A 24,444-nucleotide genomic window follows, 5' to 3' on the forward strand; every position below is an offset into this window, starting at 1 on the left:
AATTGAGGACTAAAAGTGGTAAACGTTGTAATTGCCAAAAGCGAAAGCGTTGGGAAATAGCATCGTTCCTCACATCAGCCCGTAAGAACGTTGACGCTAGTGACCTCTTTAAACGCCCTTTGAACTACTTAGAGGGCTACCAGCCACATTTCACGCTTACCACATTATAAAGCATGGCACATTTCACAGTTTAACGTGGAAAACGGTGTTTGAATTATTGTGGCACTTACAGCGTTTACCAGTTTTAGTCTTCAATTACCAGGACGCATAGCTGAAGCCACCACACAAATGCTGGAGGAAGGATTTGCTGAATTTGTCACTCGTCTTGGCGTGTGCAACTTGTAACTGACCTTGAAAGTAGATTATCTGATCTGTAAGGTTTCATTTGACAGCTATTTTCCTTTAAATAATTATAAACTTCTATTACATTAAATGTTTGGAGTTGTCACATAAACATTACAAATGGAACGACATGGAGTGATGAAGCAAAAGGAAAATTAATGATAGATTCCCACTATACGGAGCCGCTAACGATGTAACATATTTTGGTTATCTGGTGCCCTGTTTCAATAGTTTGGTTGCAAGTTATGGTTCCGACATGAGACTATTTGTCACCTTTGGAAATATCTAGGTAGATTAATATTTCGGCCTTAAACGCAGCTCCACCGTTGCTGATTGATACAGAAGATGTAGTTAAGTGTATAAAGTACATGCATATGTTCTGTTCTCAGTCAAAATATTGTTCTCTGTGTGTGTGTGTGTGTGTGTGTGTGTGTGCGCGCATTAGTGTTTGCGTTCTTGGTAAGGTTACAAATGTGATAATAAGTAATGCAAATTTGACAGCATCTCCTCCACCTGCCGCAGAGCCCTTCCCAATGTTCGGCCACGGAAGTAGACCGTCATACTCACAGGAGGATTTTCATTATTCGGAGGATCCGGACGCAGAGGGACCACGTGACGTTTGCGGGAGGGAAGATGGATTGTGAGTCCGGGGTGAGGGAATAGAAGGAACAGAGTAATGGGGAAGGAAAATAAGAAACTGCGCAACGGAGATCATGGCACGTTAATGGAAAGAGGGGAAAGTTTCAAGAGCAGAGAGAATGGAGGTAATGGATACGAAGCTGAGACAAAAGGGAACGTCATCGCTAAGGGAGTGCTCTATTTGCCCTTCCTTTTATGCGTATCGTATTTGTACTTACGGTGTCCTGCTGTCCCATTTCGCGTTTCTGCAAAGAGTGATAAGAGCTTCGACTTTCAAGAGGCCTTCCACGTACACATCATGTTCTAGTGCTTAGCACAGCGCACTGGGAATATCCAAACAGCGTGCTCTGGTTGACCGTTGTATAGAACCGTAACGGTAACAATACTAGCCCTTTTTCATTGCAAAATGTCATTAACGTACACAGGGGTATGGAGGTAGCGCCCAACACATTTTCGATATACCATAGAGAATGTGATGTGATCAGCACAATGCTTCGGTCGCCTTAAGGAATCCATAGATTAGAAGCTGGGTGAAGCCCAGAGCCACTTTATGCGGGGGCATTGTCGGAAGAATTCCCTCCTGATATAATCCGCTGCAAGAATCGTAGTAGCCACTGCGGCTTAGTTAAAGCCGTTCTTATGGAAAGACGGTAGGGAGAGGAGCTTGCTATGATATTCTAACAAACGTTGCTGATAGTCACACACATGAAGACATGGACTTATGATTAAAAGATGGTCTACCATCCTATACTGATTGCGGGCCTAATTGGCGGCTCAATCTGTCCACCAATCGTCATCGGGGGGTGACTCGATGAGTGTCAACAACATCAGTTGCGAAGTACAAGCTGTAGGGGTAACATCGCTCTCCTTTTACAGCGTTGCCAAGCGTACGTCTTTTTTTGTCAGTTGTTTTTATTAGCATGTTTGTACATTGTTTGGGTGTTTTGTGTACTAATTTTCCGTGCTTTGTGTACTACGTATTGTACAACTTTTATCCAGTAACGGCGCTAATCAACTCTCTCTCGTTTTACAGTACGTTTAGTAACATGCTGTGTATCGGACGCTCATTTGTTTCATCCCACCAGGAACTTTCGGCGCCTTGTGAGTAGACAATGCCCGATGTTAGTGGAAGAGAATTCAACTGATCGCTGATTCGTTGTTTCCCAGCCGCCAGCTGGAAATGCGAGCAGTATAACTTTCAGTGACACAGACTTGAATTTTTAGTAGGAAAGGGGGGGGGTAGAAAGTGCCTTGGCCTCCATCCCTAAAGTTGGCACATATGCTGGCAGAATTTAAGGGGGGGGGCGTCCGGACGAACTATGCAAGTAGAGAAATGATGGCATAGGTCTGACGTCACATCCTTTCGATGTTTCTTGTTTGTGACGTGTAGGCATGGCTTAAGATATAGGGCGCAGGAACCGAGGTCCTTGAGGTCACGCGATGAAGGTTTCTGACCTTGGCGACACGTGGCCCAGTAACGAAGGTAGGTCGGAAGGCCGCTGACTGGTGGCTTTACCGCAGAGCCCAGGTCTCTCAGGCAATCGATACAAGGATTCGGTTACTTCACGGCACCCGTCTCGGAAGGGAATTTTCCGAAAGTGTTCCTAATTTCGAATGTTGTCAAATGTTCCTGAGCGGTCGGATCACAATAGATTTGATCTTATAGACTCAGGGGAAAACGTCGTGCTAACTGCATCATCTGTTGATTCTGTGTCTGTGATGGCGTGGTACAGTGGGATGCACAATTATTTCTCGGCAAATTGTACATGACTATATCCATTAATTTTTCTCATGCATCCTACGGATTTATAAGGAATGAATTTTTACGTATGCTGGTGGAGAAGTTGTCAACAGCTCCTTTAGCGTTTTGTTGAAATTTTTGAAGCACCCATTGCGTTAAAACCCGATAGTAAACATGGTGATCCACAATTTAATTTGGTAATACTTGTGCATCTCACTGTACAGGTACCGAGATCACATTTAAAAATCGGAGCTTGACCTGACCGGTAACGAGACAGGACTCCTCATTCACGAGACAGGTATTACATCCCTAGATAGAACTGCCCGCGTACAGTTTACCTTTTATGTATTGATACGATGCAATTGGAAATGACATTTTGTCGAATTTGAAATTATTTGTACGTACATCTTTGAGCAAGCCTCGCTTTCCTAAAGCTTGTCGACACTGAGCAAGCCCAGGCACCTGGCAACCCTTTGATGAGAATTCGACCAGGGACTTATTATCCTACATCCCCATCCCCTGCCTGGCTCCGTGGTAGAATGGTTTTCACAGCTCGTTACGACTCCGTGGGTCACGGATTCGGATCCCGGCTGGACACGCGTTGTTTGTGAGTGTCCCTTCATCAGTTTCATCATATGACTCATCCTTGTCATCGTGATTAGCCAAAAGTGGCAGAAAAGCCAATCAATTATAATGATTATTTCACCCTAAATATGGCGCTTTTATACATGCAATTCGCAGTCGGTTCTGGGTGGAGTGCAGGGCCTGTGCTGAAGTTAGTAAGAATTGATCAGACGTTCCTAACAGTTGATTTTGAAGCATAAGTTAGTCGTAATAAACCCTAGAGGAAAAGGTCTAAATATGGGCCCCCCTTTTTATGTTGTCATTTTCGGAGGAAAAAATTAGTATATCAAGCACCTGCCTTTAAAATGCATATCTATGAAATATATATTTAAATGTAATAGCATGCTAAAGTATAGAAGGTCTCCATTTTTCTTAGAAATGGTAAAATGATGTATTTCAAAATTGTGGTCTAAATATGGGCTACTAGTGACAATATCACAAAAAGCAATTAAAATTTTTAAAAAACAGTCATTTATCGCTAAAACATTATTAAATTCATATTTATGAATAATCTGTTGTTTTGAAAATCACACGGAATGGGAAAAATCGAAATTAAGAAAAACATCCAAATATTTGTTGAAAATGTGATCTCAACATTAGACCTCATGTCATAGCCCATATTTAGACCATCACGCTATTTTTCTTCTTCAATTTAATTTCGCTCTCTGTGGTACATTTTTCACAAACAAATCATGGCATTATAAAAGCCCACATTTGTTTCATGTACCGCTAATATCATAACCTATACAAACCAGATGAGAATTCAGAAAAAGCTGAGTTAAAACATACCTACAAAAAGTTTTCAAAGGTCGCAATTCTATAACAGCGTCCAAGGCCGAAACTTGCCACCACTTTCTCTTGCGAATTGGCGCCGCAACCTTTGTCCTTGACAGATAACCAGTTCCCATAGCCTCTGCCAGGCTGCAGCACCCGGGAGCGCTGATAACTCCAAAACTCATATTTAAACCTTCGCCTATATTTAGACCTTCTCCTCTATGGTAATTAACAAAACAACCAGTTTTCTACCGGGCTCTCTTGCCCTTTCACCCTTCTTAGGGTCGTACCTAATTAGACATTCCAATAATAGTCATATCCTGCCGCAATAGGAGCTCCAACTCTTTAGTATGCTAATGCAAGGGTTGGATAAAAAGTAATGGCAACACTGCTGTCCCATCAAAGGGGCGAGTCACAGCGCCACAACCGTTTTGTGGTTGATAAAGGAATGTCAGACGAGGAAGTATAGTGAGTGGGCTGCGATTTTATGTTATTCAGTCAAAAACAGCAGAGGACGAGAGTGCAAGCGCCCTAACAATATGTTTAGGCAAGAAGAACAACGTCTCTTAGGCAGACGGTCAACGCAGCCTACTACTGCACCTTCTTGCAACACCATCTTCGTCTCGCATTAAGAAGGAAGCGACGGCACGTTCTGGCACGGTGTCCCATCATCCTGCTTGACAATGCAAAGTGTCACACTGCGAACACTGTGACGGCGCTCCTGCATAACTGGTAGTGGGAGGTACTGGAACATCCGCCGTATTCACCGGTACGAGACCGTGCGATTACGACCTTTTTTCCAAAGTGAAGGAACCACTGGGCGGGAAGCACTACGACACGCGCGAAGCCATCATACGTGCTATAGGGCGGTCACTGCGGGACATCGACAGAGATGGACGCGCTGACGGTGTACGACGCCTTCCATACGTGTGGCAGAAGGTCGTAGAGATGGGGGGGGGCGATTACATTGAAGGAATGTAACACGTGCTCCTCTGCCTATAGACTACAGTCAAGTAGCAATTATACCAGTGTTGCCATTACTTTTTTATCCAACCCTTGTAGTGCGATTACGCTCATCAAAACCAATGGAGAATGTGTCTAATTTTTAAATAATGCATTCTGGAAACATCCATTATGAATTGGAAACATTGATAGGGAAGACCTTAAACGTCGACGGGGGTCGAATCTCTTGCAGTTTCTGAACGAACGAATGAGATACTACTCGTCGATCAATAGACAGGGTTTTTTTGTGAGGGGTGGGAGTATCGTGCAGTAAGAAAGGGGGGAGGGGATCACGCAGTTAACGGTTTTCCAGTTGCAGCCGAAACAGCCTATCCCCAGCTCGATGATTGTGCCTTCCGTATTTGAATTAATCGAGCCTTGTCTAGACAAATTTGAAGTTCTGGGAATTTCCGTGCAATTGCGATTCGACGAATTGGATGTCTGGAAGCGAATTGCAATTTCAGATGCATGGGATGTGCTTTTATGGAGCCTCCATCGCGGTAATGAACGCCTTTCAAATGCATCGCTGTATCGGGTGAGGCTTGCCTACAACCAAGCTGTGGTTGAGAACACAATATCGTTGCACGTGGAAATGTATGCTGTTTGTGGTGTTTCGATACATTAAATCTTTACATACCGTGTAATGTAATCGTAATGGTAAACTAAGTAATGTAGTATTTCCCTTTGGGTTTTCTTTATCTTATTCCGCGTCACTTCTTTGTAACGTCCTTCCTGTTGTGGCAGGTGTTAATAATGTAACGGATAACTATGACGTATTTGTTGTTCGAATACGTAGGGACTAACCTGAAATGTAACCACCTGTTTGATGATAGTTTATCGACTTAACTGTGGCCTGAAAAAGTTAAATTTCTTTTATTGGGAATTAACGGTAAAATGGTTAATTATTTTGTGTGTTTCATACGAGCTGTTTTCGATTACCCACAAGTGGCAGAAAACCGAAGTAAAATAAAGCAAATCTATCATACTGGCTGCTTGCATTGTTGTTACCATTAAAAGTGTTGAGTGTGGAGCTGAAGATTTGCTACTGACCTAACAGGTCGTTAATTTAATACAGATTGGAGGACCAAATATTTTATTGTAAAGGAAAAGATATAAGATGTGATTTGAAATTATTTAAGGCTGAAGCATCCTGACATAATTGATAGTGAAGGGACCGATGGCTTCGTAAAATATTCGATTATAGAGAAGCTATCATATTTATAGCCCTTTAATGCATATATCAAGGTGTGTGTCATCTGGCAAATCGCGCCGATGAGGATGATATCATGAAACTGGTGAAGGGAAACTCGAAATGGAACATGCATGCCCAGGCCGGTGACTTCCGCTTCTTTCGGGGTTTGAAGGTTCATGTCTGGACGCCAGCAACGATGACACAAAATTTGATACACCAGGACGAGAAGTATCTCAGTGTCAGTGGGAACTACGTCGAAAAATAGGGACGTCCATAATGCTACTTTTTCACCGGATTGGAATTTAATTCCACTAACGGAATCCTGAGATTTATTTTCAGCCTACCCTCGTAAACATCTCGACAAGTACTTTGCAGATTGAATTTGGGAATTTCTGCATTGGATTTGCAACACTGCGCCTTCCCTTTGAGCCAATCGTGTGCATCATTAACGAAGTCATTTTTTTCCCTGCCGCACCAGAGACTCGTGTTCCATCGCAACCTGTCTTGTTCGCAAGGATGCAAGCATTATTCAACGATTCGCCGTGATGGAACAACACCGAGCCTTGATCGGCACCGAGGACGGAACAAAGTAGCCTTTGATCGTGGAATTTGTAGGCGGCCTATTCAGGCTTTGTTGCCAACAGATGGAAACGGGGATTCCCGACGCTCCGAGGAATCAATAATTGAACTCCCTCCGGATGCGAGAACGTGACTTGCTGGGGAATCGAAGCCCGGTCCAATCTCTTGAATGGGCGCCTGTCTCGAGTGCCAAAGGGGAGCGAGAGGGCTCTTGACTTATTTATGTGTGTGCGAAGGCCGTTAGGGTGGGAGGGGCGATAACTGAAGAGACAGCTATCGCGGTTAAGGTTTGATGGTCCACCGCCTTCAAAATGTTAGTACGACAGCATCAATCCCACTCCTTGCGGGAATAAATGGGTAGATGTCAGGACCAGTGCTTCAAGTAGATTGTTATTCAAGACGAGATTACCGGAAGGCTTCCGAGGAATGGAGGAAAATCTAACTGACATGCAGATTGACTTCACTTAGTAATGCGGTGTTTTCCTTTAGAGCACATTATGAAAGAATATTATGCAATGATTTGTTAAGTTACGTTGTGTTTGTTAGAGAAGGAACACCTTTCTCTCCTCCCTTCTCGTGGCACCAGCAAGAAGAAGCAAGAGTATCGTTTGGCACTTCTCACCAGCGAGCTCACCGCGTCAGGAAAAGAGGTGGGAACAGAGAATTGGTTGCTTCATAAAATGTTGCCCATTTTGGGATGAGCAGAAGAAACTATCCGTCCTATTCTCGTCCCGCCAACTGAGTGACCGTGCCTGGAGTTCCTCAATGGCGATGGCTTCCCGGAGAATAAGGTGTAAGTAATTCTTGGAGTCCGCCTTCCATGCGTATTTGCTAAGATCTTAATCAGCATTTCACTTTCTAATTAACGCAGTAGCACTGAATTCTTTGACCTTGTTCATAACAATACGTAGTGTGAGATGCAATGAACATTCTGTGAATATGGATATTCTAGCTATTAAAATAAAAGTTTTGAAAGTGCTCAGGACAATATTGATGCCACGGGTGTCCGAGTGGAAGCAACACTACTTCGCTTCCATAGCAGTTTACTCAGCCACAAACTCCTGGCCCGTGTTCGAACCCCAGCGAAGAATACTGATTCATCCCGCTGCAAGGAGAGCAAGAAAACCTCCCAAAATGAAATTACCTCGGCCCACTAGGTTCACTAACACTGAAATATACGCGAAAATTCGAAAGGCAATTTTCAATGTTTCAGAAATTGTAGATATAACAGCATTCACAAACTCACCACAAGATAAAATCCTTAATGTCAGTACATCATAATAGACACTGTCAATGAACGTAATGAAAACTTATGGCTTGACCCCACCAACCTCCAAGCATGACGTGCCGCTGGTATGAACCTCAATCGGAAACGTATGCTTTGAGCTTTTGTTGGGAGTTTCCTGCTACAGTTGTGCACATTTATTTCACGTAATCTGAAAACCCTGAAAATTTAAAACTTAGAAAAATAGTAATGACCAAAAAAATTAAATTCCTCCCTCTCATTAATTGTATTTTCGCTGGCTATCTCTTCCAGAACAATTCCACGGATCTAGGCTTGTCGGGTTTTAACACAATTACGAAGTGGTTTATGGTCTTCATACAGAGAGATGACGTCACTTCATATCTTCTCAGTTCGCTCGCTGTGCCCTTAACGAAAAGCAGATGGCGCTCATAAATTGATTCAGTATTAGAGTCAAGTGAGCCTGCCACTAGTTTGTGCATCAGTAGCAAACTTTTTCTAAAGAGATAAAATATCTTGACAAGAGTACATTTTTCTTGCCATAAGTTGAATGCATTCACTAATAGACATCCTTGGTGTATCGTTAGTGTCTTGCAAATAGACTTCGTTATCAAATGAATTACTAAAAAGAGAGCAGTAATAGAGTCGCTAGTATATTTATCCATAATGTGCCTATTTATTTTGCGGATGCAGAAGCAGGGCAACGTAACTTCATTCCGTATTTCTCTCATGTACACATTCTAGTTTTACCGAATTCCTGTGATGAAATCTAGTTTCTGTCGTGTTTTTTTTTTTTTTTTTTTTTTTTTACGGCGGATCGATTTAATCTTACTGTATATCAGTGGCGTCCTAGCTGCCGATGTTTTTTTACATTGTGAATACTCGATGCAGTTCGACGTTTATATTCCCTTCGCTTGTATTTTACCTTACGTGACAGCAAGCGAAATACGGGTGCCACAGAGTAATATACATGGCTGAATGGTGCCTGCATTTTTTCTTTTTTTAAAAGCAGTGCTTTAGCGTGACAGCAAAGCCATTCCTTGCTTCCGTGATCGATATTCATAATTAATTTTATAATTGATTTTTCCTCATATTGTTATTATGGACGTGCACGAGTAGAAGTTCTGCACGATCGAGTAAGCCCCCTTCTCTTTCTCTCCCTTTTCATATATGTTTTCTCACTTTTCTATTCTCCATTTTCTCCTGTCTTAGCTAGTTTCCCTCTTTCTGTCCGTCTTCTATCTGCATCTTATTATTATAATTTTTATCTACTCCCCCGATGGCCGCGGTGGCTCAGTCGGTAACGCGTCTGAATACCATGCTAAAAGTCCCGGGTTCGATCTCCGGCCGGTTCAAATCCGGGAACTTTTCTAACGGTGAAAGCGGCCCCGTCGCCTACCCAGCGTCGAATAACATGGGTACCTGGGGGAAACCCTGGGGGGTAAAGGCGGTCAGGGGCGTGATGCTGATCACATCACCCCCACTCACGACCGGATCAAGAAAGTGTGGGGCGTTACCCCCACACCCCGTATACGCCTTCATGGCGTGGTGCTAAGCACAGGGGAACACTTTACCTTTTTTTTACCTTTATCTACTCCCCCCTCTCTGTCATTCCTCCTCCCACATTTATTCTTTTATCTTCTTTTGTCTCTCCTTTTATTGTGTCACAGTTTCCTTTCTCTTTCTCCGTTCGTCCCACCCTTCTCGTCTATTGGCCTCTCTCTCTTTCTCTCTTCCCTCGTATCTATCTATTTTCTCCTCCGCTTCTTTCTCTTCCTTTTAATCTGTTCCTCTTTCTCTATCTTGTTCCGCCCTCTTTTTGCCGCTCTCTCTCCTTTTCTGCCTGCCTGTCGCTCCTGGCGAGGTTGTTTTTGATGTGACTGGCGTCGCCTTTAAAGAATCCCGCGCCCGCAATGTTGCATATGAGCAATGCCTATCGACCTTGCTTGTGGCGCCGCAACGCTGATCGATGCCTGCGGTGGCCGGGAGGGGAGAGGGTGCATTTGTGTTGCCAATCTATTAAAGGTGCCGAAAGACTAGGTGACAGAGGGATGAAAAAGCACGTTCCTTTTGTCTCGTAACTTTTTCGGTCCGTGTTTCACGCGGCAGTATGCTCTTTTCACATTTAGAAACCGGACAAAATATTTATTCGAATATGGGGTCATTCTAGCAAGTCTTTTCGTCCTCAAAATCAAGCGATTGTATGCTTATGTAGAAAGTTATTTGGACAACTGTTATTATCTAGTGTAGCGTGTGTTGAGACGATATTTTAAATGAGTTAAATCAGATAAATGAGATTTGTAGATTTTCCTTCCCGTAATCGGGAGAAGGAAATTGGATATTCCGCTCAAGTGCATAGCTCATTCAGGTCTTTCGAGTTACCTCCTTACAATAAGAATAAGATATACATCAGAATGTTCTTTAGTGGGTTTTCTTAACGTACATAGTCGTGGAGTACAATTACATGAGCAATGGGAACGTTACTTGGGTATTTTGCATTACCTTGATAAATTTAGAACTCGATGATTTATTTGCCATACTTGATTGCATCGGCGTCTCCATAATTTTTTTCAGGGGTCAACTATTACAACAATAGTTATTATCATGTTTATAATTATTATTATAAAATAATAACTATTATAAGCAAACAAAAATTAAATATTTTTATTCTGAAATATTTATAATCCTTGGGGAGACTTTTCTGTTCGATGTGCCTAATGAGTGTATATCCAGCACAACTGTTGTTTTTTTGTTTTTATATATATAACAGTAACGTGTTACTTTGAAAGCAAAGTATACGTAATGGTAACTCCAACACGTTACTTTTTGATTTATAACGGTCAAATATTGAGTGACAAGTAATTAATCTAATTGCCCGTTAGTAGGAATTAATTGCAATTGGTAATATTAATATCCGTCGCGAATACAGGTGTCTAGCGAACTGTCTTAGCCAGCACTAGCTTGCTCAACCACCGTTTTTCGCCCGAATTCGGATTTACATGCATTCTTATGGGAATATCAAGAAAAATGCAACTTCTAAACCAATGGACCGAATTGGATGAGATTTTAACCAGCGGAAGACCACATCATGAAAGTACTGATTCCAAGATTTGAGCCTAATCAGAACAGAAATACGGGAGTTATGATTTATTAAAGATTCATCGCTGGATTGAATAGAAGACGGAACCCTACTGAGTTGACCTCTCTGAACGTGTCGAATACAAAAGAGGAAGAGTTAGCCTAATCTCTGCACGAGGGGCTGCTGCCAGAGGTTAAGGACCGGAGTGAGCATTGACCAGGATAGGAGGACAACGGTCAAAGCACCAGAAACGATAAACAAGCACCTGATCATAGAGGGTAGCGCGTCACCACGTTCAAATCTGGAATAAAAGGGATGATTTGGAATAGCGAGACACAGTTTTGCCACAGTTTGCCTACAATCGCCACCGGAGTGTGAGCTACGCGCGACCGAGCTGCGAGTTGCAATCAGACTCGTGGTCTGGATTTGTTTTTCCTCGAGTGAGTGTTTCAGAGCCATGGAGTAGAGCAGAATAGAACCAGGGGGTCCTTCTCCCCCTCGCCGTCAACGCATCCGTGCACATACGTGTGGTTATGTGAGAATAACGCCAGACACGTCCACCCGTGTCAATCGTCCGAAACAACGTCCAAAGTAGTGAAAGTTAATAACATTTGATATCCATGTGAAACCGCGAATGGCTCATCGCGTATGTTCGTCTCACCGCCCAAGTCATGTATCTGTACCTACGAGTGACCGCGAAGAACTGTCCAATTATTGCGCAAGTTGTCGTATGGAGTCGACAGTGTGCGTGTACCGTCCTGGACGTCCCTGCGAAGTGCATGAGTGAAGCCAGGATCCGATGATGCCAGATGGAGCTACCGACTGATCCACTTTCGCCAACCAGGATAACCGCGAGGTGCAACAATGGAGTGTGGAGGCCTTCCAGAACTGTAGGACCACTTTCACCCAACCCAGGTCAGAGGGAATGCAGCGAAGGTAAGATCCAACCATGTGCGTGTGTGAGAAAGATGACAACTATCTACCGCGAATCTGCGTAAATCAAATCATTGCATAACTTAAATCAGTGCTATGGCATCCCTAGACATCTGTTTTCCGGCGGAGTAATCAAATGTTTACGATCAGAGTTTATGTTAACAGCAAACCATAGCTCATTGAATTATATTTGTACCTTCAGAGAAGATAAAAGAGGTTCGCACAAGGAACAATTATTCACTTTATACTTAAAATCCTAAACGATAAATTGTAAAAGGCAATGTAACCAAGACATAGCAAGAGTATGGTCAAAGTAGTAAATAATCTAACCTTTGTATTTGTCATATTGTCGCAATATGCCATAGAATGAGAGAATGAATGTGAGATCGAGTGAAAGAGGGCAAGATGTAATGTGTATTTATCTGTGCTTTAATATATATGTATATTCAGAAACACCGTAGTATTATGTAACGTCATTTCAGGTATTTAAAATCAAATCCTCCTAGGTTTATTCTTGGTAACTCCGACTGTTAGGCACTTATCCTGACCGTATTATAATTCATGTAATGTTTAAATTCGCCCAGCAGGTGAGGCGAGCGATTCTTCGTTGTTGCGTTGCTAAGCTCAGTTCAGTTGAGTTAATTGAGTTAATTAGTTAGTTATTAAATTAGCAGCCCGTAACAGTCTCCAACTCTGTTTTCTAAAGAAGCCACCTGGAAGTACTTTGATTTCAAAGTCGATGTCGGGTCAACAATCGCTGAATAACCTTGGAGACTTGCTTTGTAACATGTACAGTTTCAATGTTTAAGCTCAGATAGGCTGACCAAGGCAGTTTTATTAACGTAAAAAACGCTGTACACGTAACGTTTCGCTGTAAACAGGGCCTTCTTCAGAGTACGAAACAATTTCAAATTTAAAATTATTTCGTAGTCTGAAGAAGGCCCTGATACAGAGTCGAAACGTTACGTGTACAGTGTTTTCTACGTTAATAAAACTGCCTTGGTCAGCGCAGCGCATTTAGCGTTTTTTGTAAAATGGAAACAAGTCTAACTCTTGTTATCAGATAGGCTAATGAGAGCTGGACCTACAGTTTAAAGAATGGGGTCTGAATCCACTGTGTACCCAGAATTCTTTTGATTGCAAGGCGATTTTATCGGAAGGAGAGCGAAGTTCACCACAGACTTGTGTTGGATGCCCTTCCAGACTTTGAGGAAGGATGTGGGCAAGGACGTATTTAGGGAAGGGGAGTCCCCCCCCCCGAAAGGCCTTACCAAGTACTAAAAATAAATAATGAATATGTACTCATTTAACATTTGTTGTATAATCGATGGTTATTAATTTCCTCTGAACATATTGGAAGGCAAGGACTGTATTGGGATCATAAGACTTTGAATGACATTAGAAATTTATGCACACTACTACTCATAACAATATGTATAAAATATTAATCAGAAACTTTACTTTTCTCCAACTGCATCTAATATTTTTGTTATTCAATAAATATTAAATTCTTCATCTATTTGACGTTAATTTCATTGCCAGGGCACTTGTTTTTATTTAAATTATTCCGATCTTATCTACAGGTAAGCTACATAATGAATATGCGCCGTCTTTTTACCTATCCATGTAATAATAATATAATATTAATTTATATATTGTAATTAGTATTAATTTGATTTAATATCATCTTTAATTTATAGATTATTATTATTGTTGTTATTATTCCTGAGACACTTGGTTCGCCTCTCCCCCCTTCCGAAACATACATTTAGATACGTGCCTGGATGTGGGTACACCTTGTTTTGCTGGAGGTCTGGGCTATCGATTAGCTTTCTTCCCTTGTATGCCTGGAATCCATCCGCGTTCGCCAGAAAACAAGAAGAAAACTGCCACGTCAGATATAAACGACTTTAAACAATCTCGGAGGATAAAGCGTCGCCCGCACCATGATTGATAGTTGGATGCGGCGACCAGAGATTGTTCCGGGCCGCTGAACGACAAAAGGCGAGTCGCAGGGAAACGTGGGTGGGCCAGAAAGGTGCGCTTTTTCTTCGTGACATCCGGCCGTGGATCATCCCCTCGCAGACGAACGCCGCCACGTGGCCGCTCGGCGAAACTACCGGGAGGCGGGGAGGATGCCTTTAGATTTGATTAAAGACAAACCGAGGCTGCGGGTGCGACTTTAACAAGACCAACTGTCACCTGCTAATCTCTCTGCTTCTACGAAGTAATTAACGGGTTGTCGCCGCGAGGCGCCGCGGTTCCATTGAGCTGAAAGGTTCCACCGCTCAATTATGGGTTGACGCATTGCACAACCAGAGGTCGGGTGTGTGGAAAGATTTCTTGCTTTATTTAGCAATTTTGGGGTATGCGGGGAAATATTACCGACCTCCAACAGTTTAAAACGGAATCACCACTGCAGAGTGCCTACATCGAGGATCGAACCTGGTACGTCTTGATTAAAAGGCTACAGCATCTCCACTGCATCACCGGGAAGCCCCTTTTCCTCTTCTCATGTCCGTAACGTCGGAATTAATTCAAGTGCAATCCAACGATCCTTTGAATTAAATTATACCGAGTGTGCGCCTGAAGGTTGTAGAATGTTGAGTGCATGGACGAAGTTGCCGTGCCCGAGTTCTTGTTTTAAGTCCACTTTATGCATAGAAGGCTATTCGAAACTGGACCTATAGTTTAAACTACGAACCACGATCCACCGGGTGTCTAACCCAGGACCCCAGTGGAGACTCGTGACTGTTTTGGAGTGTAGGAAGAAGTTATGGTAAACCGAGGAGGGTTTGAAAAATGCTTTCAATTACCGTCACAGCATTGTTTGTACTATCCATTGCATTTGGAATGTTAGCTGCAGGCCCATGCTCAAGGTAGGGCAAGGGGCCCCTGTCCCCCTTGAACTATAAAATATTTAAATGTGAATCTATAAAAACCCATGAAAATAACATTAACGATATTTCAGATTTTGCAAGAATTGTGATTTTTGTACCCCTTCCTGTTGTCCTGTGGTTTGAGGATAAAAAAAAGTGATACTTAAACTCTGAAGTTATGCTAAATGCTTCTAAATTGTGCTAGAATTTATTATTTTTTTCGGATAACTGTATCTATGCACCTATAATTTGACTTTTGAACTTGCGTAACTTACAGTAACAAGTTTCATGGAAATCGGAGGGGGACACTTAGATAACCTCCCTTGTTAGTAAAGTCTATTTGGTTTAGATGAAATTTTCACATGACCAAAGTCTCAGCTTTTCCAATGCCATCTCGGTATAAAATCTAACAACAACGACGACATAGAAACCCTTTGAAGTCAAGTTCCATCCCTCCACATTTTCCCACAAAATTGTTTACAATGGCTCAACAAACGAAATGAGTTCTTGATAGAACTTTAAAACTTTCTACCGATATCCTGCCCTAAAATTTCCTCACGAACTAAATTGGGCAGGATAAAGATAGAGAGTGGTTGTAAAAAACTGTCGCTGGGTCAGCCACACTCCCTTGTGTTTGAAATATGACCGCTGGTAAAGTAGAAATGAGATTTGGACATAATACTATTTTCATTTCCTGAAAACATATTCCTCTGAATTCGATTTGCTTCTCCCATGGACTCGCGCTTGCGGATTATGCTAGATTTCTATCATTATCCCAAAAGCAGGATGCTAGGTGCCAACGAAGATCAAACTGTGGTAGGTTTAGTACCATTTATCTGGAGTTGGCATCGCTGATTGAGGAAAAACTTGCTGGTTCCTCGGCCCTCGCCGATGTTCCTCAGCGAGCGGCAGGAAAGCCTGTGACCATCGTCGGTAAGACTGCAGAACATGGGCTGCTTAGGAGGAACGCGGTTCCTAATTTTAAGGTAATGGTTTGAAGTTAGTAATCGGGAAAAGTAACTTTCAAGGTGCGGAAATGTGTAATTTTCGAACAAAAACGAGAAATACGAGTTCAGGTTAGGCGCTCTTGAAATCGTAGCAACGAAGGAAAAAGTGACATGGTGGTGCACATTCCTGCACAAATCTAGTGAAAGAAAAAAAGTGCCTACGTTGTTAGGTAGCTAGGTTTAGTTCTCTTAGCCTGAATAATAATTTGTCATTGTATTTATGCTACTGGAACCTAACCTAACCTTGTAGGCATTTCTCGTCTGAAATAATGAAAGAAACTGTGCGTAAACAATATGGACGCGAACGAATGGAGAAATGGGCCGAGAAATGCATTGCTTTTAGTAGCAGGAAAAACATTTTTTACTCGCAAAAAAGTAGTGTAAACTAAGCTCTTCCACGCCATCCTTTGTGGGTGTCTCCTATTTCTATGGGTTTAGCCTCAGTTGTATCATATTATGACGATTTTTTTTGTGAATTTTATGGCGTTCGACGACGTTCCAGTACAATTTTCACCGCAACTAGTTTTTCTCTACCTCATCCTTTGTAGGTATGCCACGATCTTACGTGATATAACTTAACCTATTCACTTTTTACTCATTGTATGTTAGCTTAGCACGTAAAATGTCGTAAAATCAAAAGTAGGTCAAAGGGCGTATCTAGAACGAAGCATTTCACCTACTACACAAAAGTAGGTCAAAGGATGTGTGTGTTTTCTAACTCGTGAAGGATCGTAAAAAAAGCTAATAGGTTAAGTTATATCACGTAAGGTCGTAAGAAAAAAAAGGACGTAGACAAATACAACACTTGTAGGTTAACTTAGCTCGTAAAAGGTCGTAAAAAAGTGAATAGGTTAAGTTATATCACGTAAGATCGTGGCATACCTACAAAGGATGAGGTGGAGAAAAACGAGTTGCGGTGAAAATTGTATTGGAACGTCGTCGAACGCCATAAAATTCACAAAAAAATCGTCATAATATGATACAACTGAGGCTAAACCCATAGAAATAGGGGATACCTACAAAGGATGGCGTGGAAGCGCTTAGTTTACATTACTAAAAAATATAATAGTAATCGGAAAAATGACACCGGAAAATGGAAGAATGTACGTACTTTCAGGGGATGTAAATTTTGTTCGTCTATGTAGAGGGAAAAAGCAGCCCATGTTCTGCAGTGAGACCCCATCGTCTTTAGGCTGCGGCTGGAGCGAGCGAGAGCAGGCAACTCTTGACAGTAACTAACCTAGACAATTGTACGTACATTACGCTCGTAATTTTACAACACGCATCAAACTCCTAAGAAAGTGGAGACTGGAAATAAGTATAGAATGAACTGTAGGAAGTTCCTCACTTCCTACATGGAGGAATTCGCCCCTGCAAGACTCATTGATTCCAAGGGTACGACGTTACCACTACGCCATCGGGAAGGCTAGGACTCGCACTGGAGCTACACACATGATATGGCTACGGTCAGAGATGCTCCGAAAATTAAATGGCTCTACCTGTCACTTTAGCTTTCTAGAAGTATCGGATCAGTAAAACTATCGGCATACAGTGTCGATTGACATGTCTCATCCCGTATACACACATGCATACATACGTGTGAGGGGGGTTACATAAGGAGATGATCAAATCTACAGAGCATTCCCTGACATTCGCTACGAAACTCTGCGGCAAGCTGCCCGGCATCGGAGCTTGTCTTTCCCGGTGAACGGGTCAGCGAGAGTCGCTAGAGTCTGCTATTAAAATTACAGTTTTCATATTGTGTACTAACATTGACTACAGAAGGTGTTGAAAATGATGCCCCTCTGCTGCAACACATTCCTGGCATCTTCGAAGGAAATTGGCATTTACACGTGCAAGTTCGTCTACTGTAATTCTACCGATTTTTCGTACAATACTCTCTTTTAACTCACGGATTGTTTTTGTATACTTTATTTCCCAATTTTTCTTTCCACTTTTATTCAGAACTGACCCTGTTACTCTAAACTTTTTTACGAGGTTTAATATAAGCAACTGTCGCGGACCCGTTCACCGGGAAAGACAAGCGCTGATGCCGGGCCGCTTGCCGCCGAGTCTCGTAGCGAATGGCAGGGAATGCTCTGTATAATGTAATTGTAACAGCACACGCATTCATTATATTCATACACAGAATACAAGTAGCAAGTAAGAATTGTACTTAGTATTTAATTTATTCACGCAGTGTTAAATGCTACTACATTTATTTTAAGATTGTAACACATATGCATTCACACGCAAGTCCTAACTCCATGCACGAGAAACCATAATCCATTTACGGAGAAGGAAAATACTTTAAGTGTGAGACAAATCACCAGATTTTTTAATTTCCTTGGTTTTGCTTTCGTAAGTAACAGATGCACGTTGGTGTTACTTGAATTACTCGATCCGTCAACCCCTCTTAAACATGTCACTGCAAGTTCTTCCTTCTAGTTGCTTTATTTGTTATTTCACCCTTCTCGTCTCTCTCTTACCTCCCTATTTCGTTATTATTTGCGAAACAGATGATGAAGCATTTTCTAAATAATTTCTGCTGAGTGTTCGTAAATCACAATGTATTTAAATTCATTTCTCCATTATAAGTGGTGGCATTAATAATCATTAATTGTTCTTCAAAATCAAGAGCAAATATACGTTCGGTGTGATGCAAGCAGAAGAAAGCCAAGGCCCAATTTTCATATTTCATTTCGCAACCAAGTTCAGGAACCTGCCACCACTGCACCAGTAATGACGTCAATAATCCCCGTGGAAGATTAGCGTGTTGAGGAGGGAGACAGTTAGCCCCCGTCCAGCTATTAATATCCGCTGGCCTCGTTTCCGAATGCGGGTTTTTCTGTCACACACATTTCCAATCAGCCTGTGCAGAGAGAAGGTTACCGTCATTATCATAATAGTCGACATAATTCTGAAGCAAGTGATTAAGCTACTCTTCTCATTTTTGAAACATTATTTTCACGAAATTCTAGATTTTCGAACCGTCTTGGTACGTGCTCTAGTCAATGGGGAGAGACAGTTGTCTTCCAATAATCCAGAAATACAGAGTGATCGCAAATTAGTGGCGCATTTGAATGGGTCTGTGTGGAGGCACATCCGGCTCTTAACACGTTACGAAAATATGTTTCTCAAACATGCTGATAGCACCACCTCCTAACCATTATTTTCACAATTGCAATTCTAATGATGAAAACGTTGTTAGGTTATGAGGCCAACTTTAGGACTCTTAGAAAACGATTTGCGCGACGTGTTAGGAGCTGGATGTGCCTAAAGACAGACCGTATTTCAGTAATGATGGGCATGGGCGTCGGCAGGGGGGTCGAACCGGTCGGTCGACCCCCCTAGAAGTTTCCATCTACTTTTTTTTTTTCAATTTCTGGCAATTTATAAACGAAGCACTTTATGTCACCTTATTTTGCGTCATTGTTTAAAAATGGTCTTGAGATATCGAATTTGGTACGAAACTTTTATAATTTGCAACACTGAAACTCAGTTAATTTGTAACTTTCACATGTTTTGAAGCTTCTTATACTACTGCGTTTGCTGCTGCTGCTGCTACTAATGTTCGAAGTAACTATTATGTAATCTTGGTTGTAACAAGTACTACATATTATTCATATAATAAACTTGTTGGATGCTAAAATAAACTAAACTAAAACTGCTACTGCTACTACTACTACTACTATTAGTAGTAGTAGTAATAATAATAACAAATTTAAAATACCGATAATGCAATAGTTTTAAAAATGAACGCCTCTTTGACAAACTTCTGCATATGCCACTGGTCTGTATCACAATATTGTTGAGGGGACATTCGACATTTTCCATTCTACCCCTCCAGGATGAGGTTGTAAAGTACCGTGTGTGTGCCACGTACTTGAGTAACTAGTAATAGAATACTTATCGAGTCACTGGTGTACGCAGAGGGGGCTGAAGTGGCTAGAGCCTTCCCGAAATTTTGAGAAAATCAACATTTTCAAATAAAATCAGGGAAAAAACAGAGTAGCAAATGCAAAGCCCCTCAAAATACCCCCTTTTGCCATGTTCAGAGGGGAAAGTTCTAAAAATACGAAATAAAAAATCTCGGGAAAAAAAATCCTGCATACGCCAGTGTATCGAGTGATGTTTCGTACTGGTGGTTTCGACTACCGAGTCGTACCAGTGTTGCACTCGCAGCTCTTTACCTTCTTCTACCCGCGCATCACTTTCCTAGGTTTACCTTACTGTTATTATTTCTATGTCTACGTAATTTCCGTGAGTGCATGTGGCGTGTTTCGCTCCTTGCCCTAACCACTGTCGAGAATCCTCCCCGCTCGATGGCAACTGACTCTTGTCTCTCTCCGCAGGAGCATGGTGATCCACGGGCTGGAGACGGAGGCGTGCGAGAAGTCGAGGGACAGCACGGCGTCTGCGTACTCCAGCTACTACAGAACGGACGGCATCAGCCCTTCCAAGAAGGGCCAGCGAGAGGACATGCACATCATTATGAAGGTGAGTGTACTTTGTATTTTCCCAATATGATATTTCCTTCTTTCCCTAAATACTGTTTATCCCTAAATAACTATCCCCTCCCCTCAAAACAAATACAATATGATACCCTTTGTATTTTAACAGTTGTTATCACAATTTATATACTTGTATATTTATTATGCCTCTTCTTAACTTTATCTCCTCCTATTTACTCTGTTTTTTTGTATCTCCGTATTATACCTAAGCATACACTTTCAATCATCATTGTACAGTCACGGACATTTCTGGGTTGTAATGATCACATTGACATTCAATTGTTCTGCTACAATCCGGAAGTGTCCATGACTGTACATGTGTTCCTTTACAATAATATAATTATATACCTTAAAAAGTTGTTGAGTTGTAAGGGAAAGAAAAAAACGAAGTAAAAAACAAATATCGCACTTACATATTGCTAGGCAAAAAGAAACGGGGTGGACTGCCATGGTTCAGGTTGGGAGGGAAGAAACATGTAAAAGCGAAAGCGAATGGAAGGACCTGCTGAAAGAAACTAGTGGTGGAGAACCTTCCTGTAACTCTCATGAAATGGCCCTCGGGATTTTGGTATTAACCAGTGACCCAGACTTTAATTTGTGTGTGTATGCCACGCGCCCGCGTCAATCTCGTCAATAACAAACAAAAAATAGTTGAAAGATTAACATGAATACAAAACCATACACCTGAAAAACAGCTACAACCATAAATTTTACTTTAAGAAACAAGTTCTCTGAAAGACTGGCCGCATTTCTTGAGATGAAGTCGTCTGTGTCCTGCTATATTCTATTCTAATCTGCCCACAGTCTGGATGAAATCTTGTTGCGACATTCTGTCCTGAGAGTGGATATTGGAGGGGCAAAAATCTCCCACCCCCACCCCACCCATCAAGTCGACGCCTGTAGTTCCATGTAGTTATATCTTGAAGCAAGTTGTTGAAATTAAACTTCAAGTTACAAATTTATCCAACTTCGATTCTGAAAATCTATCCTTAAATGATATGCAGAAATATATAGCTACATATATTTGAAAAATTCCCGTTGAGGTGGTAACACATGCAAGAAGCTTTCCTTTGACCTGAAATGCTTGAAAACTTTATTCCTAAGTTCGAAATATGCACCATGCTTGTTTTGTCGTCAAAATGACAGAATGAAATAGGTGGGTGCTTACTCTTCATCGGACAATTGAGCACAACAGTTCATGCAGTGACATTACCTTGTTCGATCGTCCAACTGGCAGTATGTACACGTCAGCTTTTAGGATTCAAATTCGCACTTTTGAAAGAACTTCCCTCCCCAAAGGACTAAGAATTGATTTTTCCTCGAGGAAAGGCGGGGAATTTGCTGTCAAAGTACGAATGATGACTTCGCATAAGGAATCCGTTTTCGAAGGGAATTGTGTTTGGTTCATGGTTTCGTTTTCTTTCTATCGGCTGCATCTTGCCGTACTGTGTAATGTGATTGATCAGGCAAACACAATGTCATTGTTACTGAGCAGGTGATTGATCAGGCAAACACAATGTCATTGTTACTGAGCAGAAAACTTACCAAGGTGGATTTTCTACAGGAGGATCTGTCAAGGAATTAAACTTTTCGTTTTAACAATAACGACGAAATGTATTGCAAAGGGAAATAAAGTGTGTCAATATATTTGAGAAAGTTAAGGAGGCAGGTTTTCTGTGTTCTGAAACCGCGAAATAACGTGAATCTGACGTACTTTTCCCCCTTAAGAATAACGGAGACATAAACAAGAAAAATGTCGCGAAAAGCGCGTGTGTAAACTGGAAATTTTCAAAGTATTATTGTTCGTCTCAAGCATTGAGCTCCGAAGATTTTTTCTGAGTCCGATAATATAGATGCGGAAGAACTTGTAATATTGTCACTCGAGAAGCGAGAGTAACTCAAGGGAACAAACTGCAATTTTCGTGTTAATTGACAGTGCTTGAAATCAGTGCAAAACCACAAAGCGGAACTGGTGAATTAAGAGAAACCGCAAATACTATTTTGTGAATGGGAAATTGTTAACATAATTCTATTCAGAGAAGTATGAGATATTAATAAATTATTTCATATTTACATAATAGGAACCATACATATTTGTTCATATGTAAATGTATATACTGTGAGGCATTCTTTTGCAATGATTTATTTTAGTATAGGCAAATATGTATACGAAATGTGACTAATCCCGCCTCTGCCACTGGCTGGCAGATGATTGTCCTGAAGGATACCAATGTTATGTTGAGGCGAAGATTAGTTCTGAGTTGGAATTGTAGTATGAGCGTTTTTTGTGTTTGCAAATACAATATTCACTCATCATAACCTTCCTTTAAGTTACTCTTAGATTCTCTATTAACATTATATATTTTATCTAATCGGCCTGTTTAACCAATCAGTAGCAAAGCACTGTAAAATAACCTAAGTGCAAATAGGACATCCATGTAAAAGTGGCCGTGAACCTAAATTTTTAAAATTAAATGCAACGCTGTAACTTTATCCTATCTTGTGAGTGAACAATCTAAAATTGTCTGTTGGATAAAAATTCAAGTAATATACACAATTAAGGTACATATTACATATTGTTCGTTTATTTTAACTTTTTGATTTACATTTCTTTTCTATTGTGTCTCACCGTTACACCAAAAAAAAAACAATTAATTTCTCCTTTATCTGTTACATATTTCCCCCTCAACTGCACTACAATATTAAAAGGTCTATTACTTTCTCTTTGCCTTAAATAATTTATTTTTCATCATTTGATAATTCATAGAAATTAAAATAAATTTCGTATTAAGTAAAGCGGCAGTGTTTTGTCTGACCTACCCGTGACACCAAATTGTTCGCTTACAGCTATAAATCTGGGAAAGTATTTTAAGGGTGGTTATGTTTAATCAACAATGTTAAGCTGCATATTTCATTGCACAGAAACTGTAAGAAAAATGTTGCTTAACTATGAGTGGAATAGTTACTTAAATGTGAAAAATGTAGTCCGTGTGTCGCACCCGTGGCAATGGAATGCGCCAAGTACAAGTAACTTTTTTCGATATTGTAAAGATCCTTCGCAGCTTCAGCTTTCAGTACAAGCACATAAAGTTTACGTTACTTTTGCGATTATAGGTGCTCGTCTCTGTAATGTTTTCTGAACAGTAGTGTCTATTTCTCATTTGCCACCATTTTGCTGGTAGAAAGGCTATCCTGGATTTTTTGGCGGATGCAAATGGTCCAATCGCAGACGAGTGTAGATTACGGCCAAGTGTGGTGGTTTTTCTAAACATGATGACCCAAAGTTGATTTCCACCGTAATTTCAGCGTACACCAGAACATAGGAGGAAAGCGAATAAATCCTTCCAAACGCCACTACGACGTCTGCATTAGTGTGTGCCCTGTGGTGTGCATTTATCACGCATATTTAGACTTGTACGCACACCCCGATAACCTTCCGTGGCAAGATAATTTGATTTCGTTCCGCCAAACAAGCGGTAAACCCAGTTTAATAATGTGCAGTTGAGGACATGCTGAAATTAATCGGGAGACCCGATAATGAATTCGTGGAAAAGCGTGTCGGTTCTTGATCACCGTGGTATCTTCTTCAAACAACCGGCAGAGGCGCCAACTGCATCGCCTGAACGGAAGAAGTGTAATCAGGTCCACTTTAACAGAAACAGCACATACACATCATGTGGTGCGACATTGTCAGTTTGGGTGGACTCGAAGGTGAACAAAGAATCCTCAGGTATTGTTTGTTTCTGTGGTCATGGTATCTTTCTTCCTACGTTTTGTCTTTCTTTCTTCTTCTCTTCCACTTGTTCCTCTGTTTCTCATATATTATTTTCTCTTTTTCGCTCTCTCCGCTTCTTCTTGTTTTATTATCGTTTATTTCTATCTATTTTTCTTGTCTC

The 24,444-nt window shown here is 41.3% G+C and overlaps 1 protein-coding gene across 8 annotated transcripts in view; it reads left to right on the plus strand.

Moving 5' to 3' along the window:
• The window catches only part of LOC145986771 (CB1 cannabinoid receptor-interacting protein 1-like), a 159,872-nt gene that overhangs the window by 110,748 nt on the left and 24,680 nt on the right, over positions 1-24,444 (plus strand). For all 8 annotated transcript variants that reach the window (XM_083121159.1, XM_083121162.1, XM_083121163.1 and 5 more), the window contains one exon: positions 20,390-20,534. In XM_083121159.1, the coding sequence (XP_082977285.1) occupies positions 20,390-20,534 (145 nt within the window). The remainder of the gene's footprint in view (positions 1-20,389; positions 20,535-24,444) is intronic.

The sequence above is a fragment of the Lepisma saccharinum genome, chromosome 4 (genome assembly GCF_977018435.1).
Source record: "Lepisma saccharinum chromosome 4, izLepSacc3.1, whole genome shotgun sequence".
Classification (NCBI taxonomy): Eukaryota; Metazoa; Arthropoda; class Insecta; order Zygentoma; family Lepismatidae; genus Lepisma; species Lepisma saccharinum.